This window comes from Corythoichthys intestinalis, chromosome 16, assembly GCF_030265065.1.
Source record: "Corythoichthys intestinalis isolate RoL2023-P3 chromosome 16, ASM3026506v1, whole genome shotgun sequence".
Lineage (NCBI taxonomy): Eukaryota > Metazoa > Chordata > Actinopteri > Syngnathiformes > Syngnathidae > Corythoichthys > Corythoichthys intestinalis.
Window position 1 is genome coordinate 16,715,511 of NC_080410.1, and position 19,846 is coordinate 16,735,356.

The 19,846-nt window shown below is 39.9% G+C and overlaps 1 protein-coding gene across 1 annotated transcript in view; it reads right to left on the reverse strand.

The window, feature by feature from the left end:
- usp43b (ubiquitin specific peptidase 43b) overlaps positions 1-19,846 on the reverse strand; it is a 145,412-nt gene that overhangs the window by 46,418 nt on the left and 79,148 nt on the right. The window contains exon 7 of the mRNA XM_057861549.1: positions 4,969-5,131. Within this exon, the coding sequence (XP_057717532.1) occupies positions 4,969-5,131 (163 nt within the window). The remainder of the gene's footprint in view (positions 1-4,968; positions 5,132-19,846) is intronic.

Consider the following 19,846-nt stretch of genomic DNA (forward strand, 5'->3'; position numbering starts at 1 on the left):
TAATATGTGGCTAAAAGCTAGCAAATGAGGCAACAAAAGCGAATGCACTTAGAGCATCATACCTCGTGGCGAACCGTATTGCTAAAGCTAAGAAACCTTTCACGATTGGTGAAGAACTCTTGCGACCACGGATATTTGCCGACAAGTTTTAGGACAGGCCGCTGTTAAAAAATGGTTGATTCAGGGTATGGTGAGTGACATTTTCCCTGCACTTAATATTTGTTTTTAGCCTCGACGTGTTATTTTATATTTAGTGTCATTTTCTGCCAGACATTGCCGGTCTGTGAATAAAAGGCCCACATTACACCTATCCGTGGTGCAAAAAAGGTTGGGGACGACTGTTTTAGAACATTTGGTATTTATTTGGATCAAATATATAAGTCTGTTAAGAAAAGACAAACGTAAACCATCTATTAACCAGTGTGAATCTCAAACTATACAGTATATTAGGCCCACTGCAGAACACTACCTTAAAAATTCCGTAAAGTAATAATATTAAACATTGATAATAATTAAAGTTTGAGAACGCTACCTTTGAAATTCCCTGGCCTGTTACCACAATCGCTGAATTGTTGTGTTTATAACGGAGTACATGTAACGCGTTACTACCCACCTCTGCTTTTCACCTATTTTAATTAATACCTTAGCCTCGCTAAAAGTCAGTACTTGACTGAGGCTTCGTCTGCACTAGGACAGATAATTTTCTCCAGGGTATTTTGCCGACCATTTTTATACCTGTCCACACGTTGTTTAAGGTGCGTTTAAGGCCCCACCGCTTCTGCAAGGTACGCCTGCATTTGCGCAAGCTACGCATGCGTAGGAAGGCGAAGCCTCATGTGTTATGTCATCGCCCGTGCGGTTTACCTCTGAACCGGAAACTCATTACTTTCCCGCGGCAATTTTCGAAATTACTACACTTTCTAATCTAGACTGTCATTATTTTGTGATCATTGTTTTTTTCATGATCGCAATTGAACGCATCACGCAGGAACGAGAGTGAAGAGAGAGCACACTCGGCTTTTACGAGCAGGCGCTGAGTTGTGATTGTAATAAATCTTTATAAAACAACGAAAGCCTGACATCATTACTTGGGATGTTACAATCGATGCTCAGTTGCGCTCTCACCACTTGGAAAATAATAGAGACGCATATGGTGTGGCGCTGCGTATATATCCTGGAAGCTGCAACCAGGACTGCTTGTGCATAAAAGTGGTGATCCTGGAAGTGGCGACAGTTTTGAGAGGCAGAAATGTCTTGGAAAAAAAACTGACCTCGCGCCTCTTTGACTGGGGGATACCACGCAGGTCACTTTTCGGGGTTTAATTTTCATCTACGCATTTTTATATACAGTACTCATGTTCGGTCGGCATTGAGTTGGGAGGGGCCAGCCCCGCAGCTGGCTGATCGGAGACATCTCGGGAGACGAGCTCTGTGAAAAACGCTCATCTCCACCTCATCCGCGTTGTGAGGACCCCAAATGGGCACTGAATTGAAGCATATTATTGAGAATTTGAATGTTCAAGAAAAATGTGTGGAAAAGAAAAGAGGAGAAGGAATGCCACGTCGTGATCGTCCGCCTCCATTGTTTACGATGCTGTCATGCCGCACTAAAAACAGCAGTATGTTGTACAGAGACAGCAGTCCATATTAGGCAGCGTGTAGGCGGCGGGTAACATTACCCGCCTACATTATCCGTCTAACAACTAATCCAGATAATAGGCATATTAGTGTAGCCGACATGCCATATAGTCCAATTACCGTATTGGCCGAAATATAAGACGGCCCTGATTATAAGACGACCCCCTCTTTTTCAAGACTCAAGTTTGAAAAAAGACTTTTTGAACACCAAATTAATTTTTCTACAGAAAATAATTATAGTACATCGGAAACAAATGATTATAACGATATTTTTGAGAGAAAAGGCATGTTATTTTGCCTCATTCAAATCTTAATATCTGAACGATTAAATGTGTAAACTAAAGTGCAATCACATTCGTAAATGAATGGCTTCTGGTTTTTGAAATGTAAATAAACGAACCTGTTGTGATAAAACAACAAATTGCAATAACTGCATTAACCATCAAAGTGAAGTCTAACTGTAACTGTAGTCTTGAAACAAATCTGAATAAGGAAAAGCATTGCAATAAAATAATGCAAACTGGTTAAACTTGAGAGTAGTTGAGATCTGTCGTGACAGAACATCGCTTCAATGATATCTGGCGCCATCTAGCGTCGTGAATGGGGAGAGTAGCTGGGATCTGTCATGACAGAACATCGCTTCAATGATATCTGGCGCCATCTAGCGTCGTGAATGGGTATTTTGTCTAGACCGCGAGTATAAGATGACCCCTCTTTTTCAGTCTTATTTCAATGCAAAAAACACCGTCTTTTATTCTGGGAAATACGGCAATTACACGTTTAAGGCCATTATTTGTCCTAGTGTAGACGTAGCCTGAGTGACAATCCAGTTATGCATTGTATCAGCATAGCTTTAACAAAAACTATCATGTTTGTCCGTAACCTTTGGTCAGTTTGGACAATGCAGTGCATGCACCCAAACAAACCAAGTAATTTTCATGTTTCAATGATCTTTTCACAATTGTAATGAGCTAGTTTGAGACACGTGACTTCAATGTCATCCTCTTGGCAAAGCAAAGTCTCCCACTGTCATCTGATGAGTCCGAGATCGGTGGGTGGGTGCTTTGATCGATGACAGTATGTCATATTTGAAGGAGAAACTGACACAAATGAGTCAGACTCTCACGGTTGAGATTGGACTTTCTCACGGCCACGCTGGCCAGCTCACCTTTATTGATCGACGGAAACTGGACCAGAGAGACAAGTGTCTGATAAATCTGCAAGCCTACGTTAGATTTCTCAGTCATTTGGTTTCAAACTCGTCTAACAGGGAGATGGATGTGAGGCGTTTATTTTCCAGGGAGGTGAAATGACCTTGACGTGCTTCTGGCACAGAGTAGAGCTAAATATAAAATGACCGAGCATCCCAGATCCACAGAGGAGGGAGAGCAACTCTATGATAATAATCACTCAAGTAGATTAGTGCTGAAATTTTCAAAGTGCTTGAATTCCAAACTCCACTCATTCAATTACTGACACGATAGAACGATCGATTGTTTTACGTACCAAACTAAATAAACCGAGGCAGTTGTTTGAGTAAATAATCAACCTTAATAATAAAGGTAGGAATTCACCTCAAAGGCGCACAATGAAAAAAAGTTGACATTCTCCATGATTTTACACAAGATGCCAAAATATCAAGCACGAGTTCAGCGTCACAAGAGATTAGTTCAAGAGCATCAAAGGATTAACTTTAGTTTACGGTTTGGCTCTTTGTGGCAATTCAGCTACGCTTATTCCACAAAAAAATGCTATACTAGGGGTGCTGGTGGAAAAAAAACATGGTATGAATTGATATAAACACAAAGAGTAACAGTTTGTAAAAAAAAAATCTCCCTTACTATGGAAGGCTGAATTTACAGTGGGGCAAATAAGTATTTAGTCAACCACTAATTGTGCAAGTTATCCAACTTGAAAATATTAGAGAGGCCTGTAATTGTCAACATGGATAAACCTCAACCATGAAAGACAGAATGTGGAAAAAAAAAACCAGAAAATCAAATTGTTTGATTTTTAAAGAATTAATTTGCAAATCATGGTGGAAAATAAGTATTTGGTCAGTACCAAAAGTTCATCTCAATACTTTGTTATGTACCCTTTGTTGGCAATAACGGAGGCCAAACGTTTTCTGTAACTCTTCACAAGCTCTTCACACACTGTTGCTGGTAATTTGACCCATTCCTCCATGCAGATCTCCTCTAGAGCAGTGATGTTCTGGGGCTGTCGTTGGGCAAAACGGACTTTCAATTCCCTCCACAGATTTTCTATGGGGTTGAAATCTGGAGACTGGCTAGGCCACTCCAGGACCTTGAAATGTTTCTTACGAAGCCACTCCTTTGTTGCCCTGGCTGTGTGTTTGGGATCATTGTTATGCTGAAAGACCCAGCCACGTCTCATCTTCAATGCCCTTGCTGATGGAAGGAGATTTTCACTCAAAATCTCTCGATACATGGCCCCATTCATTCTTTCCTTTACACAGATCAGTCGTCCTGGTCCCTTTGCAGAGAAACAGCCCCAAAGCATGATGTTTCCACCTCCATGCTTCACAGTGGGTATGGTGTTCTCCGGATGCAATTCAGTATGTTTTCTCCTCCAAACACGAGAACCTGTGTTTCTTCAAAAAAGTTTTATTTTGGTTTCATCTGACCATAACACATTCTCCCAGTCCTGTTCTGGATCATCCAAATGCTCTCTAGCGAACCGCAGACGGGCCTGGACGTGTACTTTCTTCAGCAGGGGGACACGTCTGGCAGTGCAGGATTTGAGTCCCTGACGGCGCATTGTGTTACTGATAGTAGCCTTTTTTACTGTGGTCCCAGCTCTCTGTAAGTCATTCACTAGGTGCCCCCGTGTGGTTCTGGGATTTTTGCTCACCGTTCTTGTTATCATTTTGACGCCACGGGGTGTGGAGGGAGTTGAAAGTTCGCGTTGCCCAACGACAGCCACAAAACATCACTTCTCTAGAGGAGATCTGCATGAAGCAATGGGCCAAAATACCAGCAACAGTGTGTGAAAAGCTTGTGAAGAGTTACTGAAAACGTTTGGCCTCTGTTATTGCCAAGAAAGGGTACATAACAAAGTATTGAGATGAACTTTTGGTATTGACCAAATACTTATTTTCCACCATGATTTGCAAATACATTCTTAAAAAAATCAAACAATGTGATTTTCTTTTTTTTTTTTGCCACATTCTGTCTCTCATGGTTGAGGTTTACCCTTGTTGACAATTACAGGATCTCTCCAGTGGGAGAACTTGCCCAATTAGTGGTTGACTAAATACTTATTTGCCCCACTGTATTATTTAAAAAGAGGAACCACCGACGTTATTACCTCACAGTTTGTTGTCCTGCTCCTGCTGCGTTGCATACCAACAGCAAAATCTTTACAGGGACGCCCTGGTTGAGAAATTCTGAAGACAGCGCCCCAGATGCAGGTAATCTTTTCCCCTCAGGACCGGTGGCATAAGTAGAAGATGGTAGACTGTGATGGTATCCTAAAGAGACACAGATTTCAAAGAAATAAACCTTCATGCCGTACGAAATCTATTAGATTTCATCTTGTAAAGATGACTGATTTGCTGGACTAAGTTGAAATTTAACGCATTGAACTATGAGTGAGGAAGGTGACTGATATGGATGAGACAGCATTTTTCTATTTAGGGGTGTGACTCATGGAACAGATGGACTGCTGGCAGTCTAAACTCTCAGCAGGAGCGCTTAACCGATGCAGCTTTGTGATCATCCTCCTTGTGTTTGAACTGACACAAGGAGGGGTGTGACTGGCTGCGCGAAAAAGCAGAGTTTTATATATCCCTGTGAAATGTGACGCCGATCGAGCTGCATTTTTGTCACGCAGTTGACAACCTCAGTGCTCAGCACGCAGGTCAGCGTCTCCGACGTTGACTGTGATAAATCACGCGGCAAGACAAGAAGTAATTGATTGGCCAAAGTTACTGAGTCCTCCCCAAACCACAATGTTTTATTAAGGCCTGTTGTTCTTCAGACATGCCATTCATCACTGCCAACGCGGCTGTGATGAGTGTGATCTTTGCCATGCAAGCAGCAAACAACTGTGTTAGCACATCCTTCCGCTCAGAAATAATTGGGGTGTGCCGAGCCCATTAATCTGCGCTCTGTAAGAAGGGCAAGACCTATTCAAAACTAATCAAAGTCTACAAATATGCCATCAAAGCTTTAACATGAATATGCTGATTGCAAAGTCTTGACCTCAGGAATTCTAATTCTGATGGGAATGCACAGCTTTTAATTGTCGGGAGCTTGCAAAGCTCCCCACATATGATACTCACAATATTTCAGCACGCTGCACAGCGCACAAACACACGGACTGATTCACATCGTTCCAACTTCCAAACATTCCCAAAATTCACGTTACGCAGGCTCTCTTGTCCTACAGTTATTGTCCGATTCACATAATCAACACATAAAAAAATTCACAAAATCAAGGCGTACAAAGGTTATCAGACAGTTTGACAAAAACGTGCCCATCCATTTTCAATTGTACATACCGTAATTTTCTAACCTTAAAGCTTCAACTTTTTCCCCCTCATTTTGAATCCTGCAGCTGTAGTTCAGCGCGGCTTATTTGTTGATTTACCGTATTGGCCCTAATAAAAGACGGTGTTTTTTGCATTGAAATAAGACTGAAAAAGTGGGAGTCGTCTTTTATTCGCGGTCTAGACATTACACCCATTCACGACGCTAGATGGCGTCATATATCATTGAAGCGAATGCTGAACTTGAGGAGTAATGTTCTGTCATGACCAGTGTTGTTAATAACGGCGTTACAATATAACGGCGTTACTAACGGCGTTATTTTTTTCAGTAATGAGTAATCTAATTAATTACTTTTCTCATCTTGGCAACGCCGTTACCGTTACTGAGGCGGGAAAGGCGTGCGTTACTATGCGTTACTAAGTTGGTTGAATAAAAAAAAAGTCTGAGAGAACCGGACTCACGGGGACGAGAGCAGAGCAGGAGTGGGGAAGACGCCGTTGCAACCGCGATGGTAGGTGGCTCCAATAATACCTGACTGCAGCCATAGCCGACAAACTACGCCCACATGACACGGTAGATATCATATTATAGAACTAGATGCAAATGACAGACACTGCTGCATTGCCAACGTGTTTTAAGGACTACATGTGTTTGTAAACAGCCGCCATCTTAAAGCAGTAGACCTCTCAGGAACTTAGGAAGGCCCTGATGTAGAGATCCTTCCTAGCGAACCTAAGTATTTTTTTAAAATCTAAAATGCCCCTAAATCGGCAAAATCTTAACTTAAATCTATCTTTAAATGATGAAACAGTTTTAAAACTTACACATGTTTAAAGTAGACAGAAGGGAACTAATGCAATAACGGGAGAAATTTTAACAACTTTAACGACTGATTCACAACTTTAAATGACTTCCACATATAGCAAAGGTTACTAGCTAGTTATCGCAATACCCTTGTGTCTAGTTAAGTGGAGGGTAAAGAATTGGGCTAGGGCCAATTGTCCCCCAAACCCTTTAAGCTTCACATTGTGTGACCTGTGTGTGTGTTTTTTTTTTTTTTTTTGAGGGGGAAAAAAAAAAATCACTAGTTACTTTGCCAAGTAACTAATTACTCTTACATTCAGGTAACTGAGTTACTAACGCAATTACTTTTTGGGAGAAGTAATTTGTAACTGTAATTAATTACTTTTTTAAAGTAAAATTAACAACACTGCATGGCACTAAATGCGTTAGTAGACAGCCGCCATCTTAAAGCAGTAGACTTTTTAGGACGGCTCTGTTGTAGAGAACCTTCCTAGCGAACCTAAGTAACTTTTTATCTAAAATACTTCTAAATCGGCAAAATCTTGACTTGAATCTATCTTTAAATGATGAAACAGTTTTAAAACTTTCATATGTCGAAAGTAGAGAGAAGGGAACAAATGCAATAATGGGAGCAATTTTAACAACTTTTAACAGTTGATTCAGGGTAAAGGGTAAATTTGGGTAAAGAATTGGGCTCGGGCCAATTGTACCAAAAACCTTCACAAAAAACTTCACATCGTGTGGCCAATGTTTTTTTTTTTTTTTTTTTTTTGAGGGGAAAAAAAAAAGTAATTATCACCAATTACTTTGCCAAGTAACTAATTACTCTTACATTCAGGTAATTGAGTTACTAACGCAATTACTTTTTGGGAGAAGTAATTTGTAACTATAATTAATTACTTTTTTTCAGTAAGATTAACAACACTGGTCATGACAGATCTCAGCTACTCTCAAGTTTAACCACTTTGCATTATTTTATTGCAATGTTTTTCCTTATTCAGATTCAGATTTTGAATTAGACCTCACTTTGATGGTTAATGCAGTTATTGCAATTTTGTTGTTTTATCACAATAGATTGGTTTATTTACATTTCAAAAACCAGAAGTCATTCATTTATGAATGTGATTGCACTTTAGTTTACATATCTAAATGTTCAGATATTCAGATTTGAATGAGGCAAAATTACATGATTTTTCTCACAAATAAATTTATATATTCATTCGTTTCAGATGCACTGTAATTATTTTCTGTATAAAAATTAATTTGGTGTTCAAAAAGTCTTTTTTCAAACTTGAGTCTTGAAAAAGATGGGGTCGTCTTATAATCAGGGCCGTCTTATATTCGGGCCAATACGGTATTTGGGTTAATAGAAAACACTTTATTTGACAGCGGCGTCATAAGACTGTCATAAGACCGTAATTATTACGACATGTCACTGTCGTGGCATTAATGAATTCTTATGACAGATGTCATTAAGTGTCATCCAGCAAATTTTGTCACTAACTCAATTTAGAATCTTTTACATCCATTCAAAAGTGAGATAATTTGCCGGATGACACTAAACTACATCTGTCATAAGCATTCATTAATGCTCATGACAGTGTCATGTCTTAATTATGACAGTCTTATGATGCCGCTGTCAAATAAAGTGTTACCGGTTAATATCCTTTGGTGTAAATATAGTGGTACCTCGCTACTTCGCGCTTCAGACATCGCACCCTCAGTCCATTGTGGACATTTTTTTTCAATTAAAAAAAATGCAGGATTTTATGGAGATGATATAGAGATCCGATCAGAGACAGCAGAGGTCAGCAACCTTTTTGTTGTGGAATGCCACTTTCAAATTTTCTTGTCAATCAGTGTGCCACACCAACATTAATGACACACATCCGAATTTTTATATCCAACAGAGCTGTAATTTTACTCCAAAGAAAACAACATGGACATACACTGATATAAAACTAACATTCTTCTTTATCAATTAACTAAAAAATAAAAGCATATTGTAGAAAATATCAAAACTTGGAAATAAGTGCAACAATATTAACAGCTGTACAGCATCATCATCTTATGTAAACATATCACACACACACACCCCAGCAAGAAAACGGGAACAGGTGTGATTCTCAGTGCAGGTCTCTCACAGTACAGAACTGGCTGGTTTACCCTTCAAAGTCAAAACAGGAGACGCTTACATTTTGTCTTGTTCACTTGCAACTTAAAAAGTAAATTCTATGCATAATTTTGGATTTCATATTACAAATATAAAAGATGCCTGCCTTTATGTGATCCCTGGCCGTTTTCTATGAATTTTCATGTTTGGTCTTGTACAGGTAGTGGCGTTTGACACACAACGCTCTGGAGGCATAATGCACAAACAGAGCTAGCGGAGGTAACCAGCCAACCAGTTGTTACCGGCATCCCCAAGGGCTTACTAGTTAAGCGTAGAAGAAGAAGTGAGCGTCTGGGCGAGAAAAAGAGAGGCAGCGAAGCAAGGTGTTGAGTGAGAGTTGTGCGGAGAGCGCCGTGAAAAGTGGCTGTGTCCCATGCTGGTTTTTGTTTTGTTAATAAAAATATCCAGCAAAATGCCATCCAACGCATCACTGTGTTTTTAAACACATCGCCACCTCTTCGAAGTAAGCACCGGACGAATCCACAAAAATGAGCCACGTTAATCGCCGGTCCACTCCACACTAGAGTGCAGAGTTGAAAACACCGCAATTACCTTATTTTTTGGACTATAAGTTGCAGTTTTTTTTCAGAGTTTGGCTGGGGGTGCGACTTATACTCAGGAGGGACTTATGTGTGAAATTATTAACCCATTATTATATCATTTCAGATGTTATTTTGGTGTTTTGGAGTGACACTGATGGTTTGGTAACCTTGTTAGCATGTTCTTTATGCTATAGTTATCTGAATAACTTAATAGCTATGGCCATGTTCGCGTTCTGCCTTTGGCAATGTGTGTTCAATTGTATTATTGACTATTTTATAGTGAAATGCATGCTTTTAGTTTGTGGTGCTTTCACGCCCAAGTGGGGGCGCACTCGCACTTGTTTACGCAAAGAAGAGCTCTCACACGCCAGAAGAAGGTCTGAGCGAGTGGGCGAGAGAGAGAGAGAGAGAGAGAGAGAGAGAGAAACACGGCTGCGAAGCTACGTTCATTTTTTATGCTTGTGAAATATCTCTACAGAGGCAGTGCCTGTGTGTATCATCTTTTCTTTTGTTGTTGTGTATTTTCCACCCGCGATCGGACACTTAGAGCCAGTTGTGTGGTTGTTTGAACGATGTGCTATTGGTAGCAAACGCATGCTAACCGTTTGCGTCAGTGCTGTAATAGCAGCTAATTATCATTTATTTACGTTGAGGCAAACCTGTTTGGCATCGAGGACGAAATGGATTAGTATTATTTCTATTTTTAGTTTCACTATTCAAATGATGGTGTCATAACGACGGCCAAAATAAAGTCAGAAAATTATACGGACGTCCAGCATCGTCATTTGGGAGTCATTAGCTCGCTGTATAGCCAGGACCGAGCCGTAGCATTCTGGTGAGAACAGTACATTTGCATTTTGTTGTTCATGCATCATGTAACATTATTATGCTTTACACTTATTCAGCATGTTGTTCTCTACTGTATTTTTATTTTAAATTGCCTTTCAAGATGATGTATCTGTTCTACGTGTTGGATTTTATCAAGTAAATTTCCCCCAAAAATGCGACTTATACTCCGGTGCGACTATGTTTTTTTCCTCTTCATTGGGCATTTTATGGTTGGTGCGACTTATAGTCCAAAAAATACGGTACCAAAAAGTGCAGATTGCTAACACAGTGTACTTCCGCCAGCTCTCTGATTGGTTGGCTTTGTGACACGTTAGTAACGTGGGCCTAATTGAGCGCACAGAGAATAAAATCAGACGAGCGCAGGAGTCAAGAAATTGAGGAAGAGCTGGAGCTGTGCTTTAAATCCATTATTGCGCGAATATAACGCCATAGGCAGAGGGGGTGGGAGGGGCACTATTGTAAAGCCCCTAAATAACAGGGTGCACAACTGAAAATGCTTTAATTTCAGGGAAAAGGGCACCTTTAAAAAAAAAAAAAAAAAAATTTGCCATGCGTTCTCATGTCACTGGTTAACCCTTTGCATTCCAGTGCTGCTGACACACGTGTCATAGGTTGCCGACCCCTGACACACAGCCTTACTCGTCCTCCTGAAGGGTTTCTTTCTCACCAGGCAGCTGCAGCTTGTTTAAGTAAATGATGATTGACAAGGGAGCTGCTTTGAAGTGGCCAGTCAACTATCTTTCAAAGGCCGCTGCCTCATTTAGCTTTTTAAAGCTGTAGTGTGAACTAATTTCTTCACATGCCAAATAGGGTCACAAGTTAAGTAATTAAACATTGTCCACCAAATAAAGCATGAAAAAATAATTTATATGTTGTATATTTGACAAAATAATCGCGTTTCCGAAGTTCGAGCCTGAAAGGGGACGAACCCTGAAGTGATACGTCACACCGGGAACAGCGTTGGCAGCTCCATACATACGGCCGCCAAACAAAGCCCTTCAAACAATGATTCCAACAGCGATATAAGCGATAGACCGAGCGCAAGGGAGGAGATCCAAGTTTTTGAAGAGTTGGAGGAAGAAGAGGAGCTTGGAATTTTATGTTGGATCTAACATGTATTAGCCAGACGCTAATCAGAATGCAAACAATGTACCTAGACTACCTGACATGGAATGGATACAAGACCCATCGAGATTACAACATTGGTAAGATATATAGGCTGTTATTATTTTTATGATTTGAAGATGCAGGCATTTGCACATAATGTTATGTTTTTGTCTATCTGATGACATTGTTAAAAAAAATAATAATCAGACTTCATGTTCATTTTGGCAGATCCAGCAGCTCTCGTGCATATAGAATAATAATATAAAAACGTTGGGGGAAAGAAGGAGATGAGTCTTCGATGGCTTTCTCCACTTTATTGTGGCAACAATAAGAAAGCAAAATAATAGCAGACTGCCGCCACATTCGACCGCGCAGTTTTGCTTCTCGCCGATCTCCTCCTTGCCTCCCACTCCAGCGTCTCTTAAACGGATTGTGCATAGTGTCTTGTTATGAGCTTTTTGTTTACAAATGTATCGAACACACGACGCGCTGACAACCTTGTCTCTTTATTAACACATGGAGCAGTTCTTATGGAAAAGTTAGAACACAGCTCGGCACAGCTCTCGGCAGGAATTGGCGTCTAATGGCGTGAGGAAATGTAGTTTTTTCACACAAGCGAACAGATTACAAAGCACCACTTCAGTGTTGTCCCGAGACTAAATTTCCCATGATTCACTGCGTGACCTGCGCGCTCGCCGATTCGCTGCGAGATTGACTCAATGGCTACGCTAAACCAACACGCTATTTTTCAGCTGTCACCTGCCAGCGGCTCTCATAGCTTATACTGTTCAATTCCACAACAGTAGCCAGCTATGCTTTGACAAAGTCATCAGTCATCTATCCAAAAATCACACTTACTTTTTGGCAAATCCTTGATCATAAGCAGACCGGTTAAGGAAGCAGGCATCTTCGAAGTGTTTGCAGTGGAGAACACTACTCGATGATGGCGTGAAATTCATTCGCTTCGTGCGAACGAAAGATGTCCATTTACGTGCCCTGCTATCCTTTGGCCACTCATACAACTTTTCGTTTGAGCGAAAACGAAACATCACCACACACCGCTGTGGCATCTTACCGAGAAGCAATGCAACAAACAATACTGTTCTATGGTGGACTTTCCTCGCATGTCTAGGTGTGACGTAATTTCCGAAGATTGCCGAAGAAAAGCATTTTCGTTGTCAAGGGCGTTGCTATGGGTAAAACAAAGAATCTGGAAGGGTTGCGTTAAAAAAAATAATGAAAATATGTTTATAATTGTTTAGCCATTGATATTATTCAAAAACATGGTTGGCCAACCTTACTTCAAATTTCCCCTTTAAACATTGGCTGTATGGCAACTCATTGTGCTGTGTCATGTGCTGGTCTAAGCAGGATGAGTTGATTTGAGAGGACTCCCTCAATGAAGTATTTAAAGGGGAACTGAAGACCTTTCCGGATTTTGGTGTAATTTTACGAATATAAACTTTGGACGAGTTCGTAAAAACGACCATGTCATTATTAAAGCATAACTGTGACCATAATTTGTGTTTTTGTAGCTTTTTTGCACTCCGTTAAATGTCCCTTCCTAAATCCGGAAGTGTGATGTATGCTCCAGTAGGCGGCAGAAAACATGGCGGACCATAGCAGCACCAGCGATTGTGACATTTCCAGCGAAAGTAGCCCTTCAGGATCGTTGTGTCGTGGCGAGGGGTCCCAGGAAAGGCAGTATACAATAACTCCTTACATGTTTGAACCTGAGGTGTCAGATGACGATTTATACTTTGGGGGAAAAAGGGAAATAAATACATTGAACACCCCCCCTCCCAATTTTTTTTTTTTTTTTCATGTAAATAAGCTACACCTCTACTTCGCGGATTTCGATTATCGCGGGGTAGGGGGTCCCCATTAACCGTGAAAAACGAGGAATCACTGTATCCCATAATACAGTGAGGTCAGCTGCAGCATATAGTCCGGTGTGGTTTATCTATGAACAAATGCTGTTTACGTGTCAAATTTAGTGGGAGGTGGCTTATAGTCATGGGTGCCTTATAGTCCGAAAACTACGGTACATCACCCACAAAAGTGTAGTTATTTTGGACAAATGAATTGTCCCCAAATCCGCAGGAAGTAACTGAAAAACATCAGAATGTGACCCCAAATTAACAGGAAGTAACCAGGGATTTCCCCAAAATAAATAGGAAGTGATCCATAAATGGCCCAAAAATAACTCATTCACTGCCTTCCAGTCCAAACAGATTGGACATCTATCACTGTCAATGGCAGCCAATGACTTAACACAAAGTGCCCCAAAATCAACAGGAAGTGACTCACAGGAGTTTACAGACCAGAAGAGCAAGCACCCCAATGCAATTTCTCCATAAATTGCATCTACTAGTTCAGCTCTAATTCAACTAGTGATAAAACTCACTTGAAATCATAGATTACAATTTTTATGAGAAGTGACCTCTGACAGCTCTGGGAATGATGCATGGAGGAAATCTCCTTTTAAAAGCCCAGTGAAACATGTTCATGAAAGACTAAAATGCTGAGGTCACCTCCTAGGCTGTCCCGCTGAGAGTTACACGGGGCTGCCGCCGCCAAGGAGAGGGGCCGCTCATACTACATTAAATCAAATATTTTATGGCATGCTGTCAAATGCTGTATGCTTTCTACACATCTGTTTCTTGTCTCCGTTCACTTCTATCCTGTTGTTTTTAACCATTACATAAAGTATTTGTGTATCACAGTGTATCTTTGACACACATAGCTGCCTGTTAAATGATAGGTTGAGTAAATCTGGAAAAAAAAAAAAAAGAACGAATCAGGGGTTTGCGAGTTGGTCATTGCTTTGCACCCTCATGCTACTTCAGGCAACCACCCACCAGGAAGAAGCCGACACAGTCAAACTATAATTAGATCTGACTTTCCTGAAGGATACCACTCTCTAAACACACCACAAAACTTTAGACTTATACGGACAAAATTATTGGTACACACTCCGCCAAGATGAGCAGATACTGGAACAACATACAAAGTTAGTTCAGCAGTATGAACAACTTCTAGTTACACTTTCCCACTAATTCATCCAGAAGAAGATTGGTAAATTTACTAATGTTGGACCTTAGAGAAGAACTGGCTCAAAATATCTGTTCTAGTGAATCCCAAATGTGTTCTTCTGCACCAAATTCATCCAAGCATGCCTTATTGGACCTTGCTTTCTTGTTTCTGCACTGAGGCACCTTCATGCAAGAGCAGAAAAGGGTCTCTAGCACAAGATTGGCAGCATAACATTGTCCAAAAAATATCAACAAAATGAAGATGTATTTGACATTTAAAAGAGAACAAATAGGTCTAGCCATAGACTCCACCATCAGTTGACTAGACAGCTCCCACAGACATTGCGCAACACCTTCCCGTAGGAGGCCAACCCAGGCAGATAGTCGAGTTGGTTTTCACTGTCATAAACTCAAACACACGCTGCGCTCAAACACCGGATTTACTGTAGTGGAAATAGGACGAAGGTTTTACTGCATACAAACAGGCAGGAGTGTCTCAAGAGTGATTTGGTTGAAGATTCATGGTAATTATCATATTAAATAGCACCATGCATTCACATGAAACGTGAAAAAATGAATGGATAAAATTTGTGTAACTTTGGCTTGAAATATTTATGTAAAATGAGTGATAACTGCCCGTTTTTGCTTTTAACCTAGAATCTAGACCCGGAGTCCTCAATTAGCGGATCGCGGTCCACGACCGGACCATGGCACACCTCTCTACAAACCCGGAGCAAATGGAACTTAAAAAAAAAAAAAAGAAAAAAAAAAGCGCTACTATTCTATCGCTGAATTCTGCTTAATTTTTAAATATCTTCCATGTTCCCAATTCTGTTGTCATCTCTATGACAACCAGTGTTGTCAGTAACGCGTTACTGTAATCTGATTACTTTCTTCAGTAACGAGTAATCTAACGCGTTCATTTTTCCAAGCCAGTAATCAGATTAAAGTTAGTTTCCCTAGTGCCTTTGCGTTACTATTTTGTTTTTGCCTCATAATGTATGTAGAATGAAGAATACTGTAGTCATGTACGAAGAGCATTTCTCATCGGGGGGAAAAAAAAACTGGTCACGTGTATTACGGTGCTGTCTGAGGCGGAGCGCTGTCTGCTACGGCGATCAACAACATAGCATTCTGACGAGGCAGCGAGGCTAACAGTGAAAGGCAGGATATATACCGCAAATGGATGCCTTTGCTGACTGGAAATACAGCCATTACTTCACATTTCTGTCCAGTAAAGATGACAAAAATATCTCTGTGCGTTGCAAACTTTACGCTGGCTGGAAATGACTGTCGGTTGCTAAATCAACAAAGAAGCACTTGGAATTACAGTACAACGCGACAAAACTCGAAACAGCCTACAGGTAACAAGACAGCCAGCACTTCTACAATTTGTAACCAGCCTTTACGCACATTTTATTGTCAGTGTTTGTAACCATGGGTGGAGTTTTACTTTTGTGGGGCTGGGGGTAAAACATGTTGATGACAAACAAAAGTCAAAAGTTTGGACACACCTAAATATTTTTACGTTTTATATATTTTCACTACAATTGTAATTGCTCTCTGAATACATCAGAACTATGAACGAACATGTGGAATGGCCAATAAAAGTGAAATAACTGAAAACAGGTTTTATATTCTACATTCTTCAAAGTATCCACCTTTGAGGTGTCGCCAAACTTTTGGCCAATACTGTATATATACATATATATATAAAACCGTTCAAGCTCAGCTGTTGTTGGTTGCGTTTGAAAGCTTAGGTTGACAGAAATTCTAAATACCCATCTTGCCTCCACAGGTGTAGTTTTGGCTTAGCAAAGCAAAAGCTAGTGTCTTAGGTGCTAGTCAAATGATCTGCTCGAAAAATGACTTTGACCCATTATGAAGTACGTTGTCGGATTCTTGTTCATTTCATTAAATTTTGTTGTTTGTTTTATTGCTTTACAACTTTTATAGACAATACTTTAACAGCTAGGTCTTTATTTTAAAGGGGAAGTTCAGAATTGTTGACATTAGGCTTTATCTTGGAGTTAGCCGGGGTTTAATTAGTCATTAGAAATGATTTGAACAAATTCCGTGCAGTTTGTCAGTTATTTGTTAGTTTCAGGGCTCCGGGGTGGCTAAGCTAGCACGAGTCGATGGTGGTTGAAATCAACTCCATTGACTAATTAAACCGCCGCTAACTCAAAGATTAAGCCTTATGTGAAAAATTCAATTACATGTGATGACATTTTTTTGTTGTCACTTTTATGTTGAGGCAGCAAAAGGAGAAAAATTTGTAAAAAGTAACTGATAAGTTACTTTTAAAGTAACTTAGTTACTTTGATAATAAAGTAATCTGTAAAGTAACTAGATTACTTTTTTGAGGTGTAATCAGCAAACAGTAATTTAAAATTTTTAAGTAATCTGTGACAACACTGATGACAACAATGCGCTGATTGGCTGAGAGAGTGTGTATGGATGTGCTGATTGGCTAAGAGAGCGTGCATGGATGCGCTGCTTGGCTGAGAGAGCCTGCTTGCTACTCGCTAGAGTGGACGGACCGCAGCAGTGTAAAACAAGAGATGCACCCGCCACCCGGCACTTTGCAGTCCCAGTAGAAGAGAGAATCTTACAAAATGGCATGCTCCAAGTTGACCAAGAAAACAAAAGTGGACAACGAAATTCACTGTTTCAATGAGCAATGGACTGACAAATATGCGTCCATTTTGCCAACTGCAAGTACCAAAACTATGTGCTTAATATGCTTCAAGACAGTTGCTCTGATAAAAGTGAAAATGTGAAAAGCCATTATGTTAAAGAGCAAAGCTCTTTTGAAGAGAAGTTTCCTCCTAAATCAGAATTGAGAAGGCAAGAAATTAACAGGTTGAAGCAGTTGTTACCAGTTTCAATGTATAACGTGGTATGAAAACGTCACGGTTTCAAAACCGCAAAACTTTTCTGCCATACAGTCCCTATGTTATTAGCTCTTTTTTACGCCCCAAAAATGCAGGGACAAATCCCTCGCATGCAGCTGCAGGGCTCAAGCCTCCCTCACCGGTTGTTGATCAGCGTCAGTGAGTCAGCTGTGCCACACGATGGCTGGAGGAGGTGAAACTCCTGATGTTTTTCACCATCAAAGAAAAAAAAAAATCGATGGTATGGGAATACTTTAGCGACAAAAAAGTTTCAGACGGCCGCGGCTTGGAAGAGGAGGGCCAACCGACATGTAAAACATGTTTGCGGAGGGTGGCTGCCGACGAGGCAATACCTCCAATATGATTTCGCAATTATACAAAATTAAAGGTTAGTAAACACTGTCATGAACGTTTTCTACCAGCTACGAGACTTACCTCCAGCATGTTTAGTGTTTCTAGCGATGGTGTTTTTTTTTCATCTCTCTAGCAACTGTGTTGGGAAAGAGAGTGTGTGTTTAATGTAAACATGATATGAGTCATACGCACGTGCTTTTTATGAAAAAAACAAACAAACAAAAAAATTTTTTGTTTTTTCAATTATTTTTGTTCTGATGGTAATATATTGAGCTGTGACTGTGGGTTTAGGCTCACCTAAAGGATTGCATTTATTTTAATTTTATTTAGATTTTTTTTTTTAAACAATATTTCACTTATATTCCAATTTGCTAATATGTTTTGAAAAATAAAAATCCTGTTCAAAGGAAAGAAAAAAAAAAGTTTTTTTCCCCAGATATGTCAAAGTAACACATTTTAGAGCTGTAATTGCAATACTGTGATACCGTGAAAACGTGATATTTCGGGTTAAGGTTATAATACCCCCAGAATCTCATACCTGCACATGCCTAATTGAGATATTCATTTTGAGTGATGACGTCAGTCGTTGCCCTTCCGTATCCTAACTCCCGTGGCTGACGGAGCGTACCAACTCTGTCAATAACAGAGGTGTGTCCCAACAACTAGCACAAATGTAGCACAAACGAATGGCATCACTTCAGCACCATTTTGCAGTAAATGGGAGCGTTGAGTGACATTATCACCCGAAATTAATATCTCAAGCCCCCCCGGTTGACCTCAGTTTGACCTATAAAACAATTGTAAATATCTCAAAACCATAGCAGCACAAACGAAACTTTTTCCAGCACAAACATATGATGATGATGATGAAACTGTTTTATTTCGAGCATGCACACACAAAAGAAACAAAAAACGTATAATATAATTCAACAAAAATAATTGCACTCGAAAGGGAGGGGGAAGAAGAAAAAAACTTATTTTATCCCACCCCTGATCTCATTGTGCAGCATCCTTACTCGTGGGATACTCCTGTCCACGCAATGAAAAGAAGAAAAAAGGAAAAACAGACAAAAACAACTAAACCAACAGACAGCCAACTAATGTTGGCTCATTCACAATAATTTCAATATTTACACCAATTGACAAAAACAGCAACACACATTTTCAGCAAATGTCATTATATTGTGACCAGACCATATTTTTATAAAACGATTTAAATTTTTGGATATTCTGACACTGCTTGAAATGATTGTCTAAATTGTTCAGAGTTTCACTCCACATACAGACACACGAAAACGTTTGCAAGTAGTTCAAAATCTTGGCAACATAACATCTCAAGAGCCTCGCAGACTATGGATATTCTCACGAACCTTAAATAGGTTTTGTAAATTATGTGACAGTAATTCATTTTTTGCTTTAAATAGCATTATAGCTGTATGATAGATTACAAGATCTTTGATTTTTAATAGTTTTGAGTGAGCAAATAAACGGTGGGTGTGATCGAGAAATCCGACTTTATGTATGATTCGTACTGCACGTTTCTGCAATGTGACCAATGAATTGATGGTAGATTTGTAAGTGTTTCCCCACACTTCAATACAATACGTGAAATATGGGAGCACTAGAGAACAGTACAAAGTGCGGAGTGCACTGTCATCAAGATATGATTTTACTTTGTTTATTAGTGACAGGCTTTTGGAGATCTTGGTTTTGATGTATCTGATGTGGGGTTTCCATGATAATTTACTATCTACTATAACTCCTAGAAATTTGAATTCATTTACATTCCCGACTGGGACCCCATCAATCTTTATTTGTAGTTCTGAGTTATATTTTAGGTTACTAAATATCATTACCTTTGTCTTATTTAAGTTAAGTGATAATTTATTTATATCCATCCACCTCTTTAAATTACTTAATTCCTCATTTACGG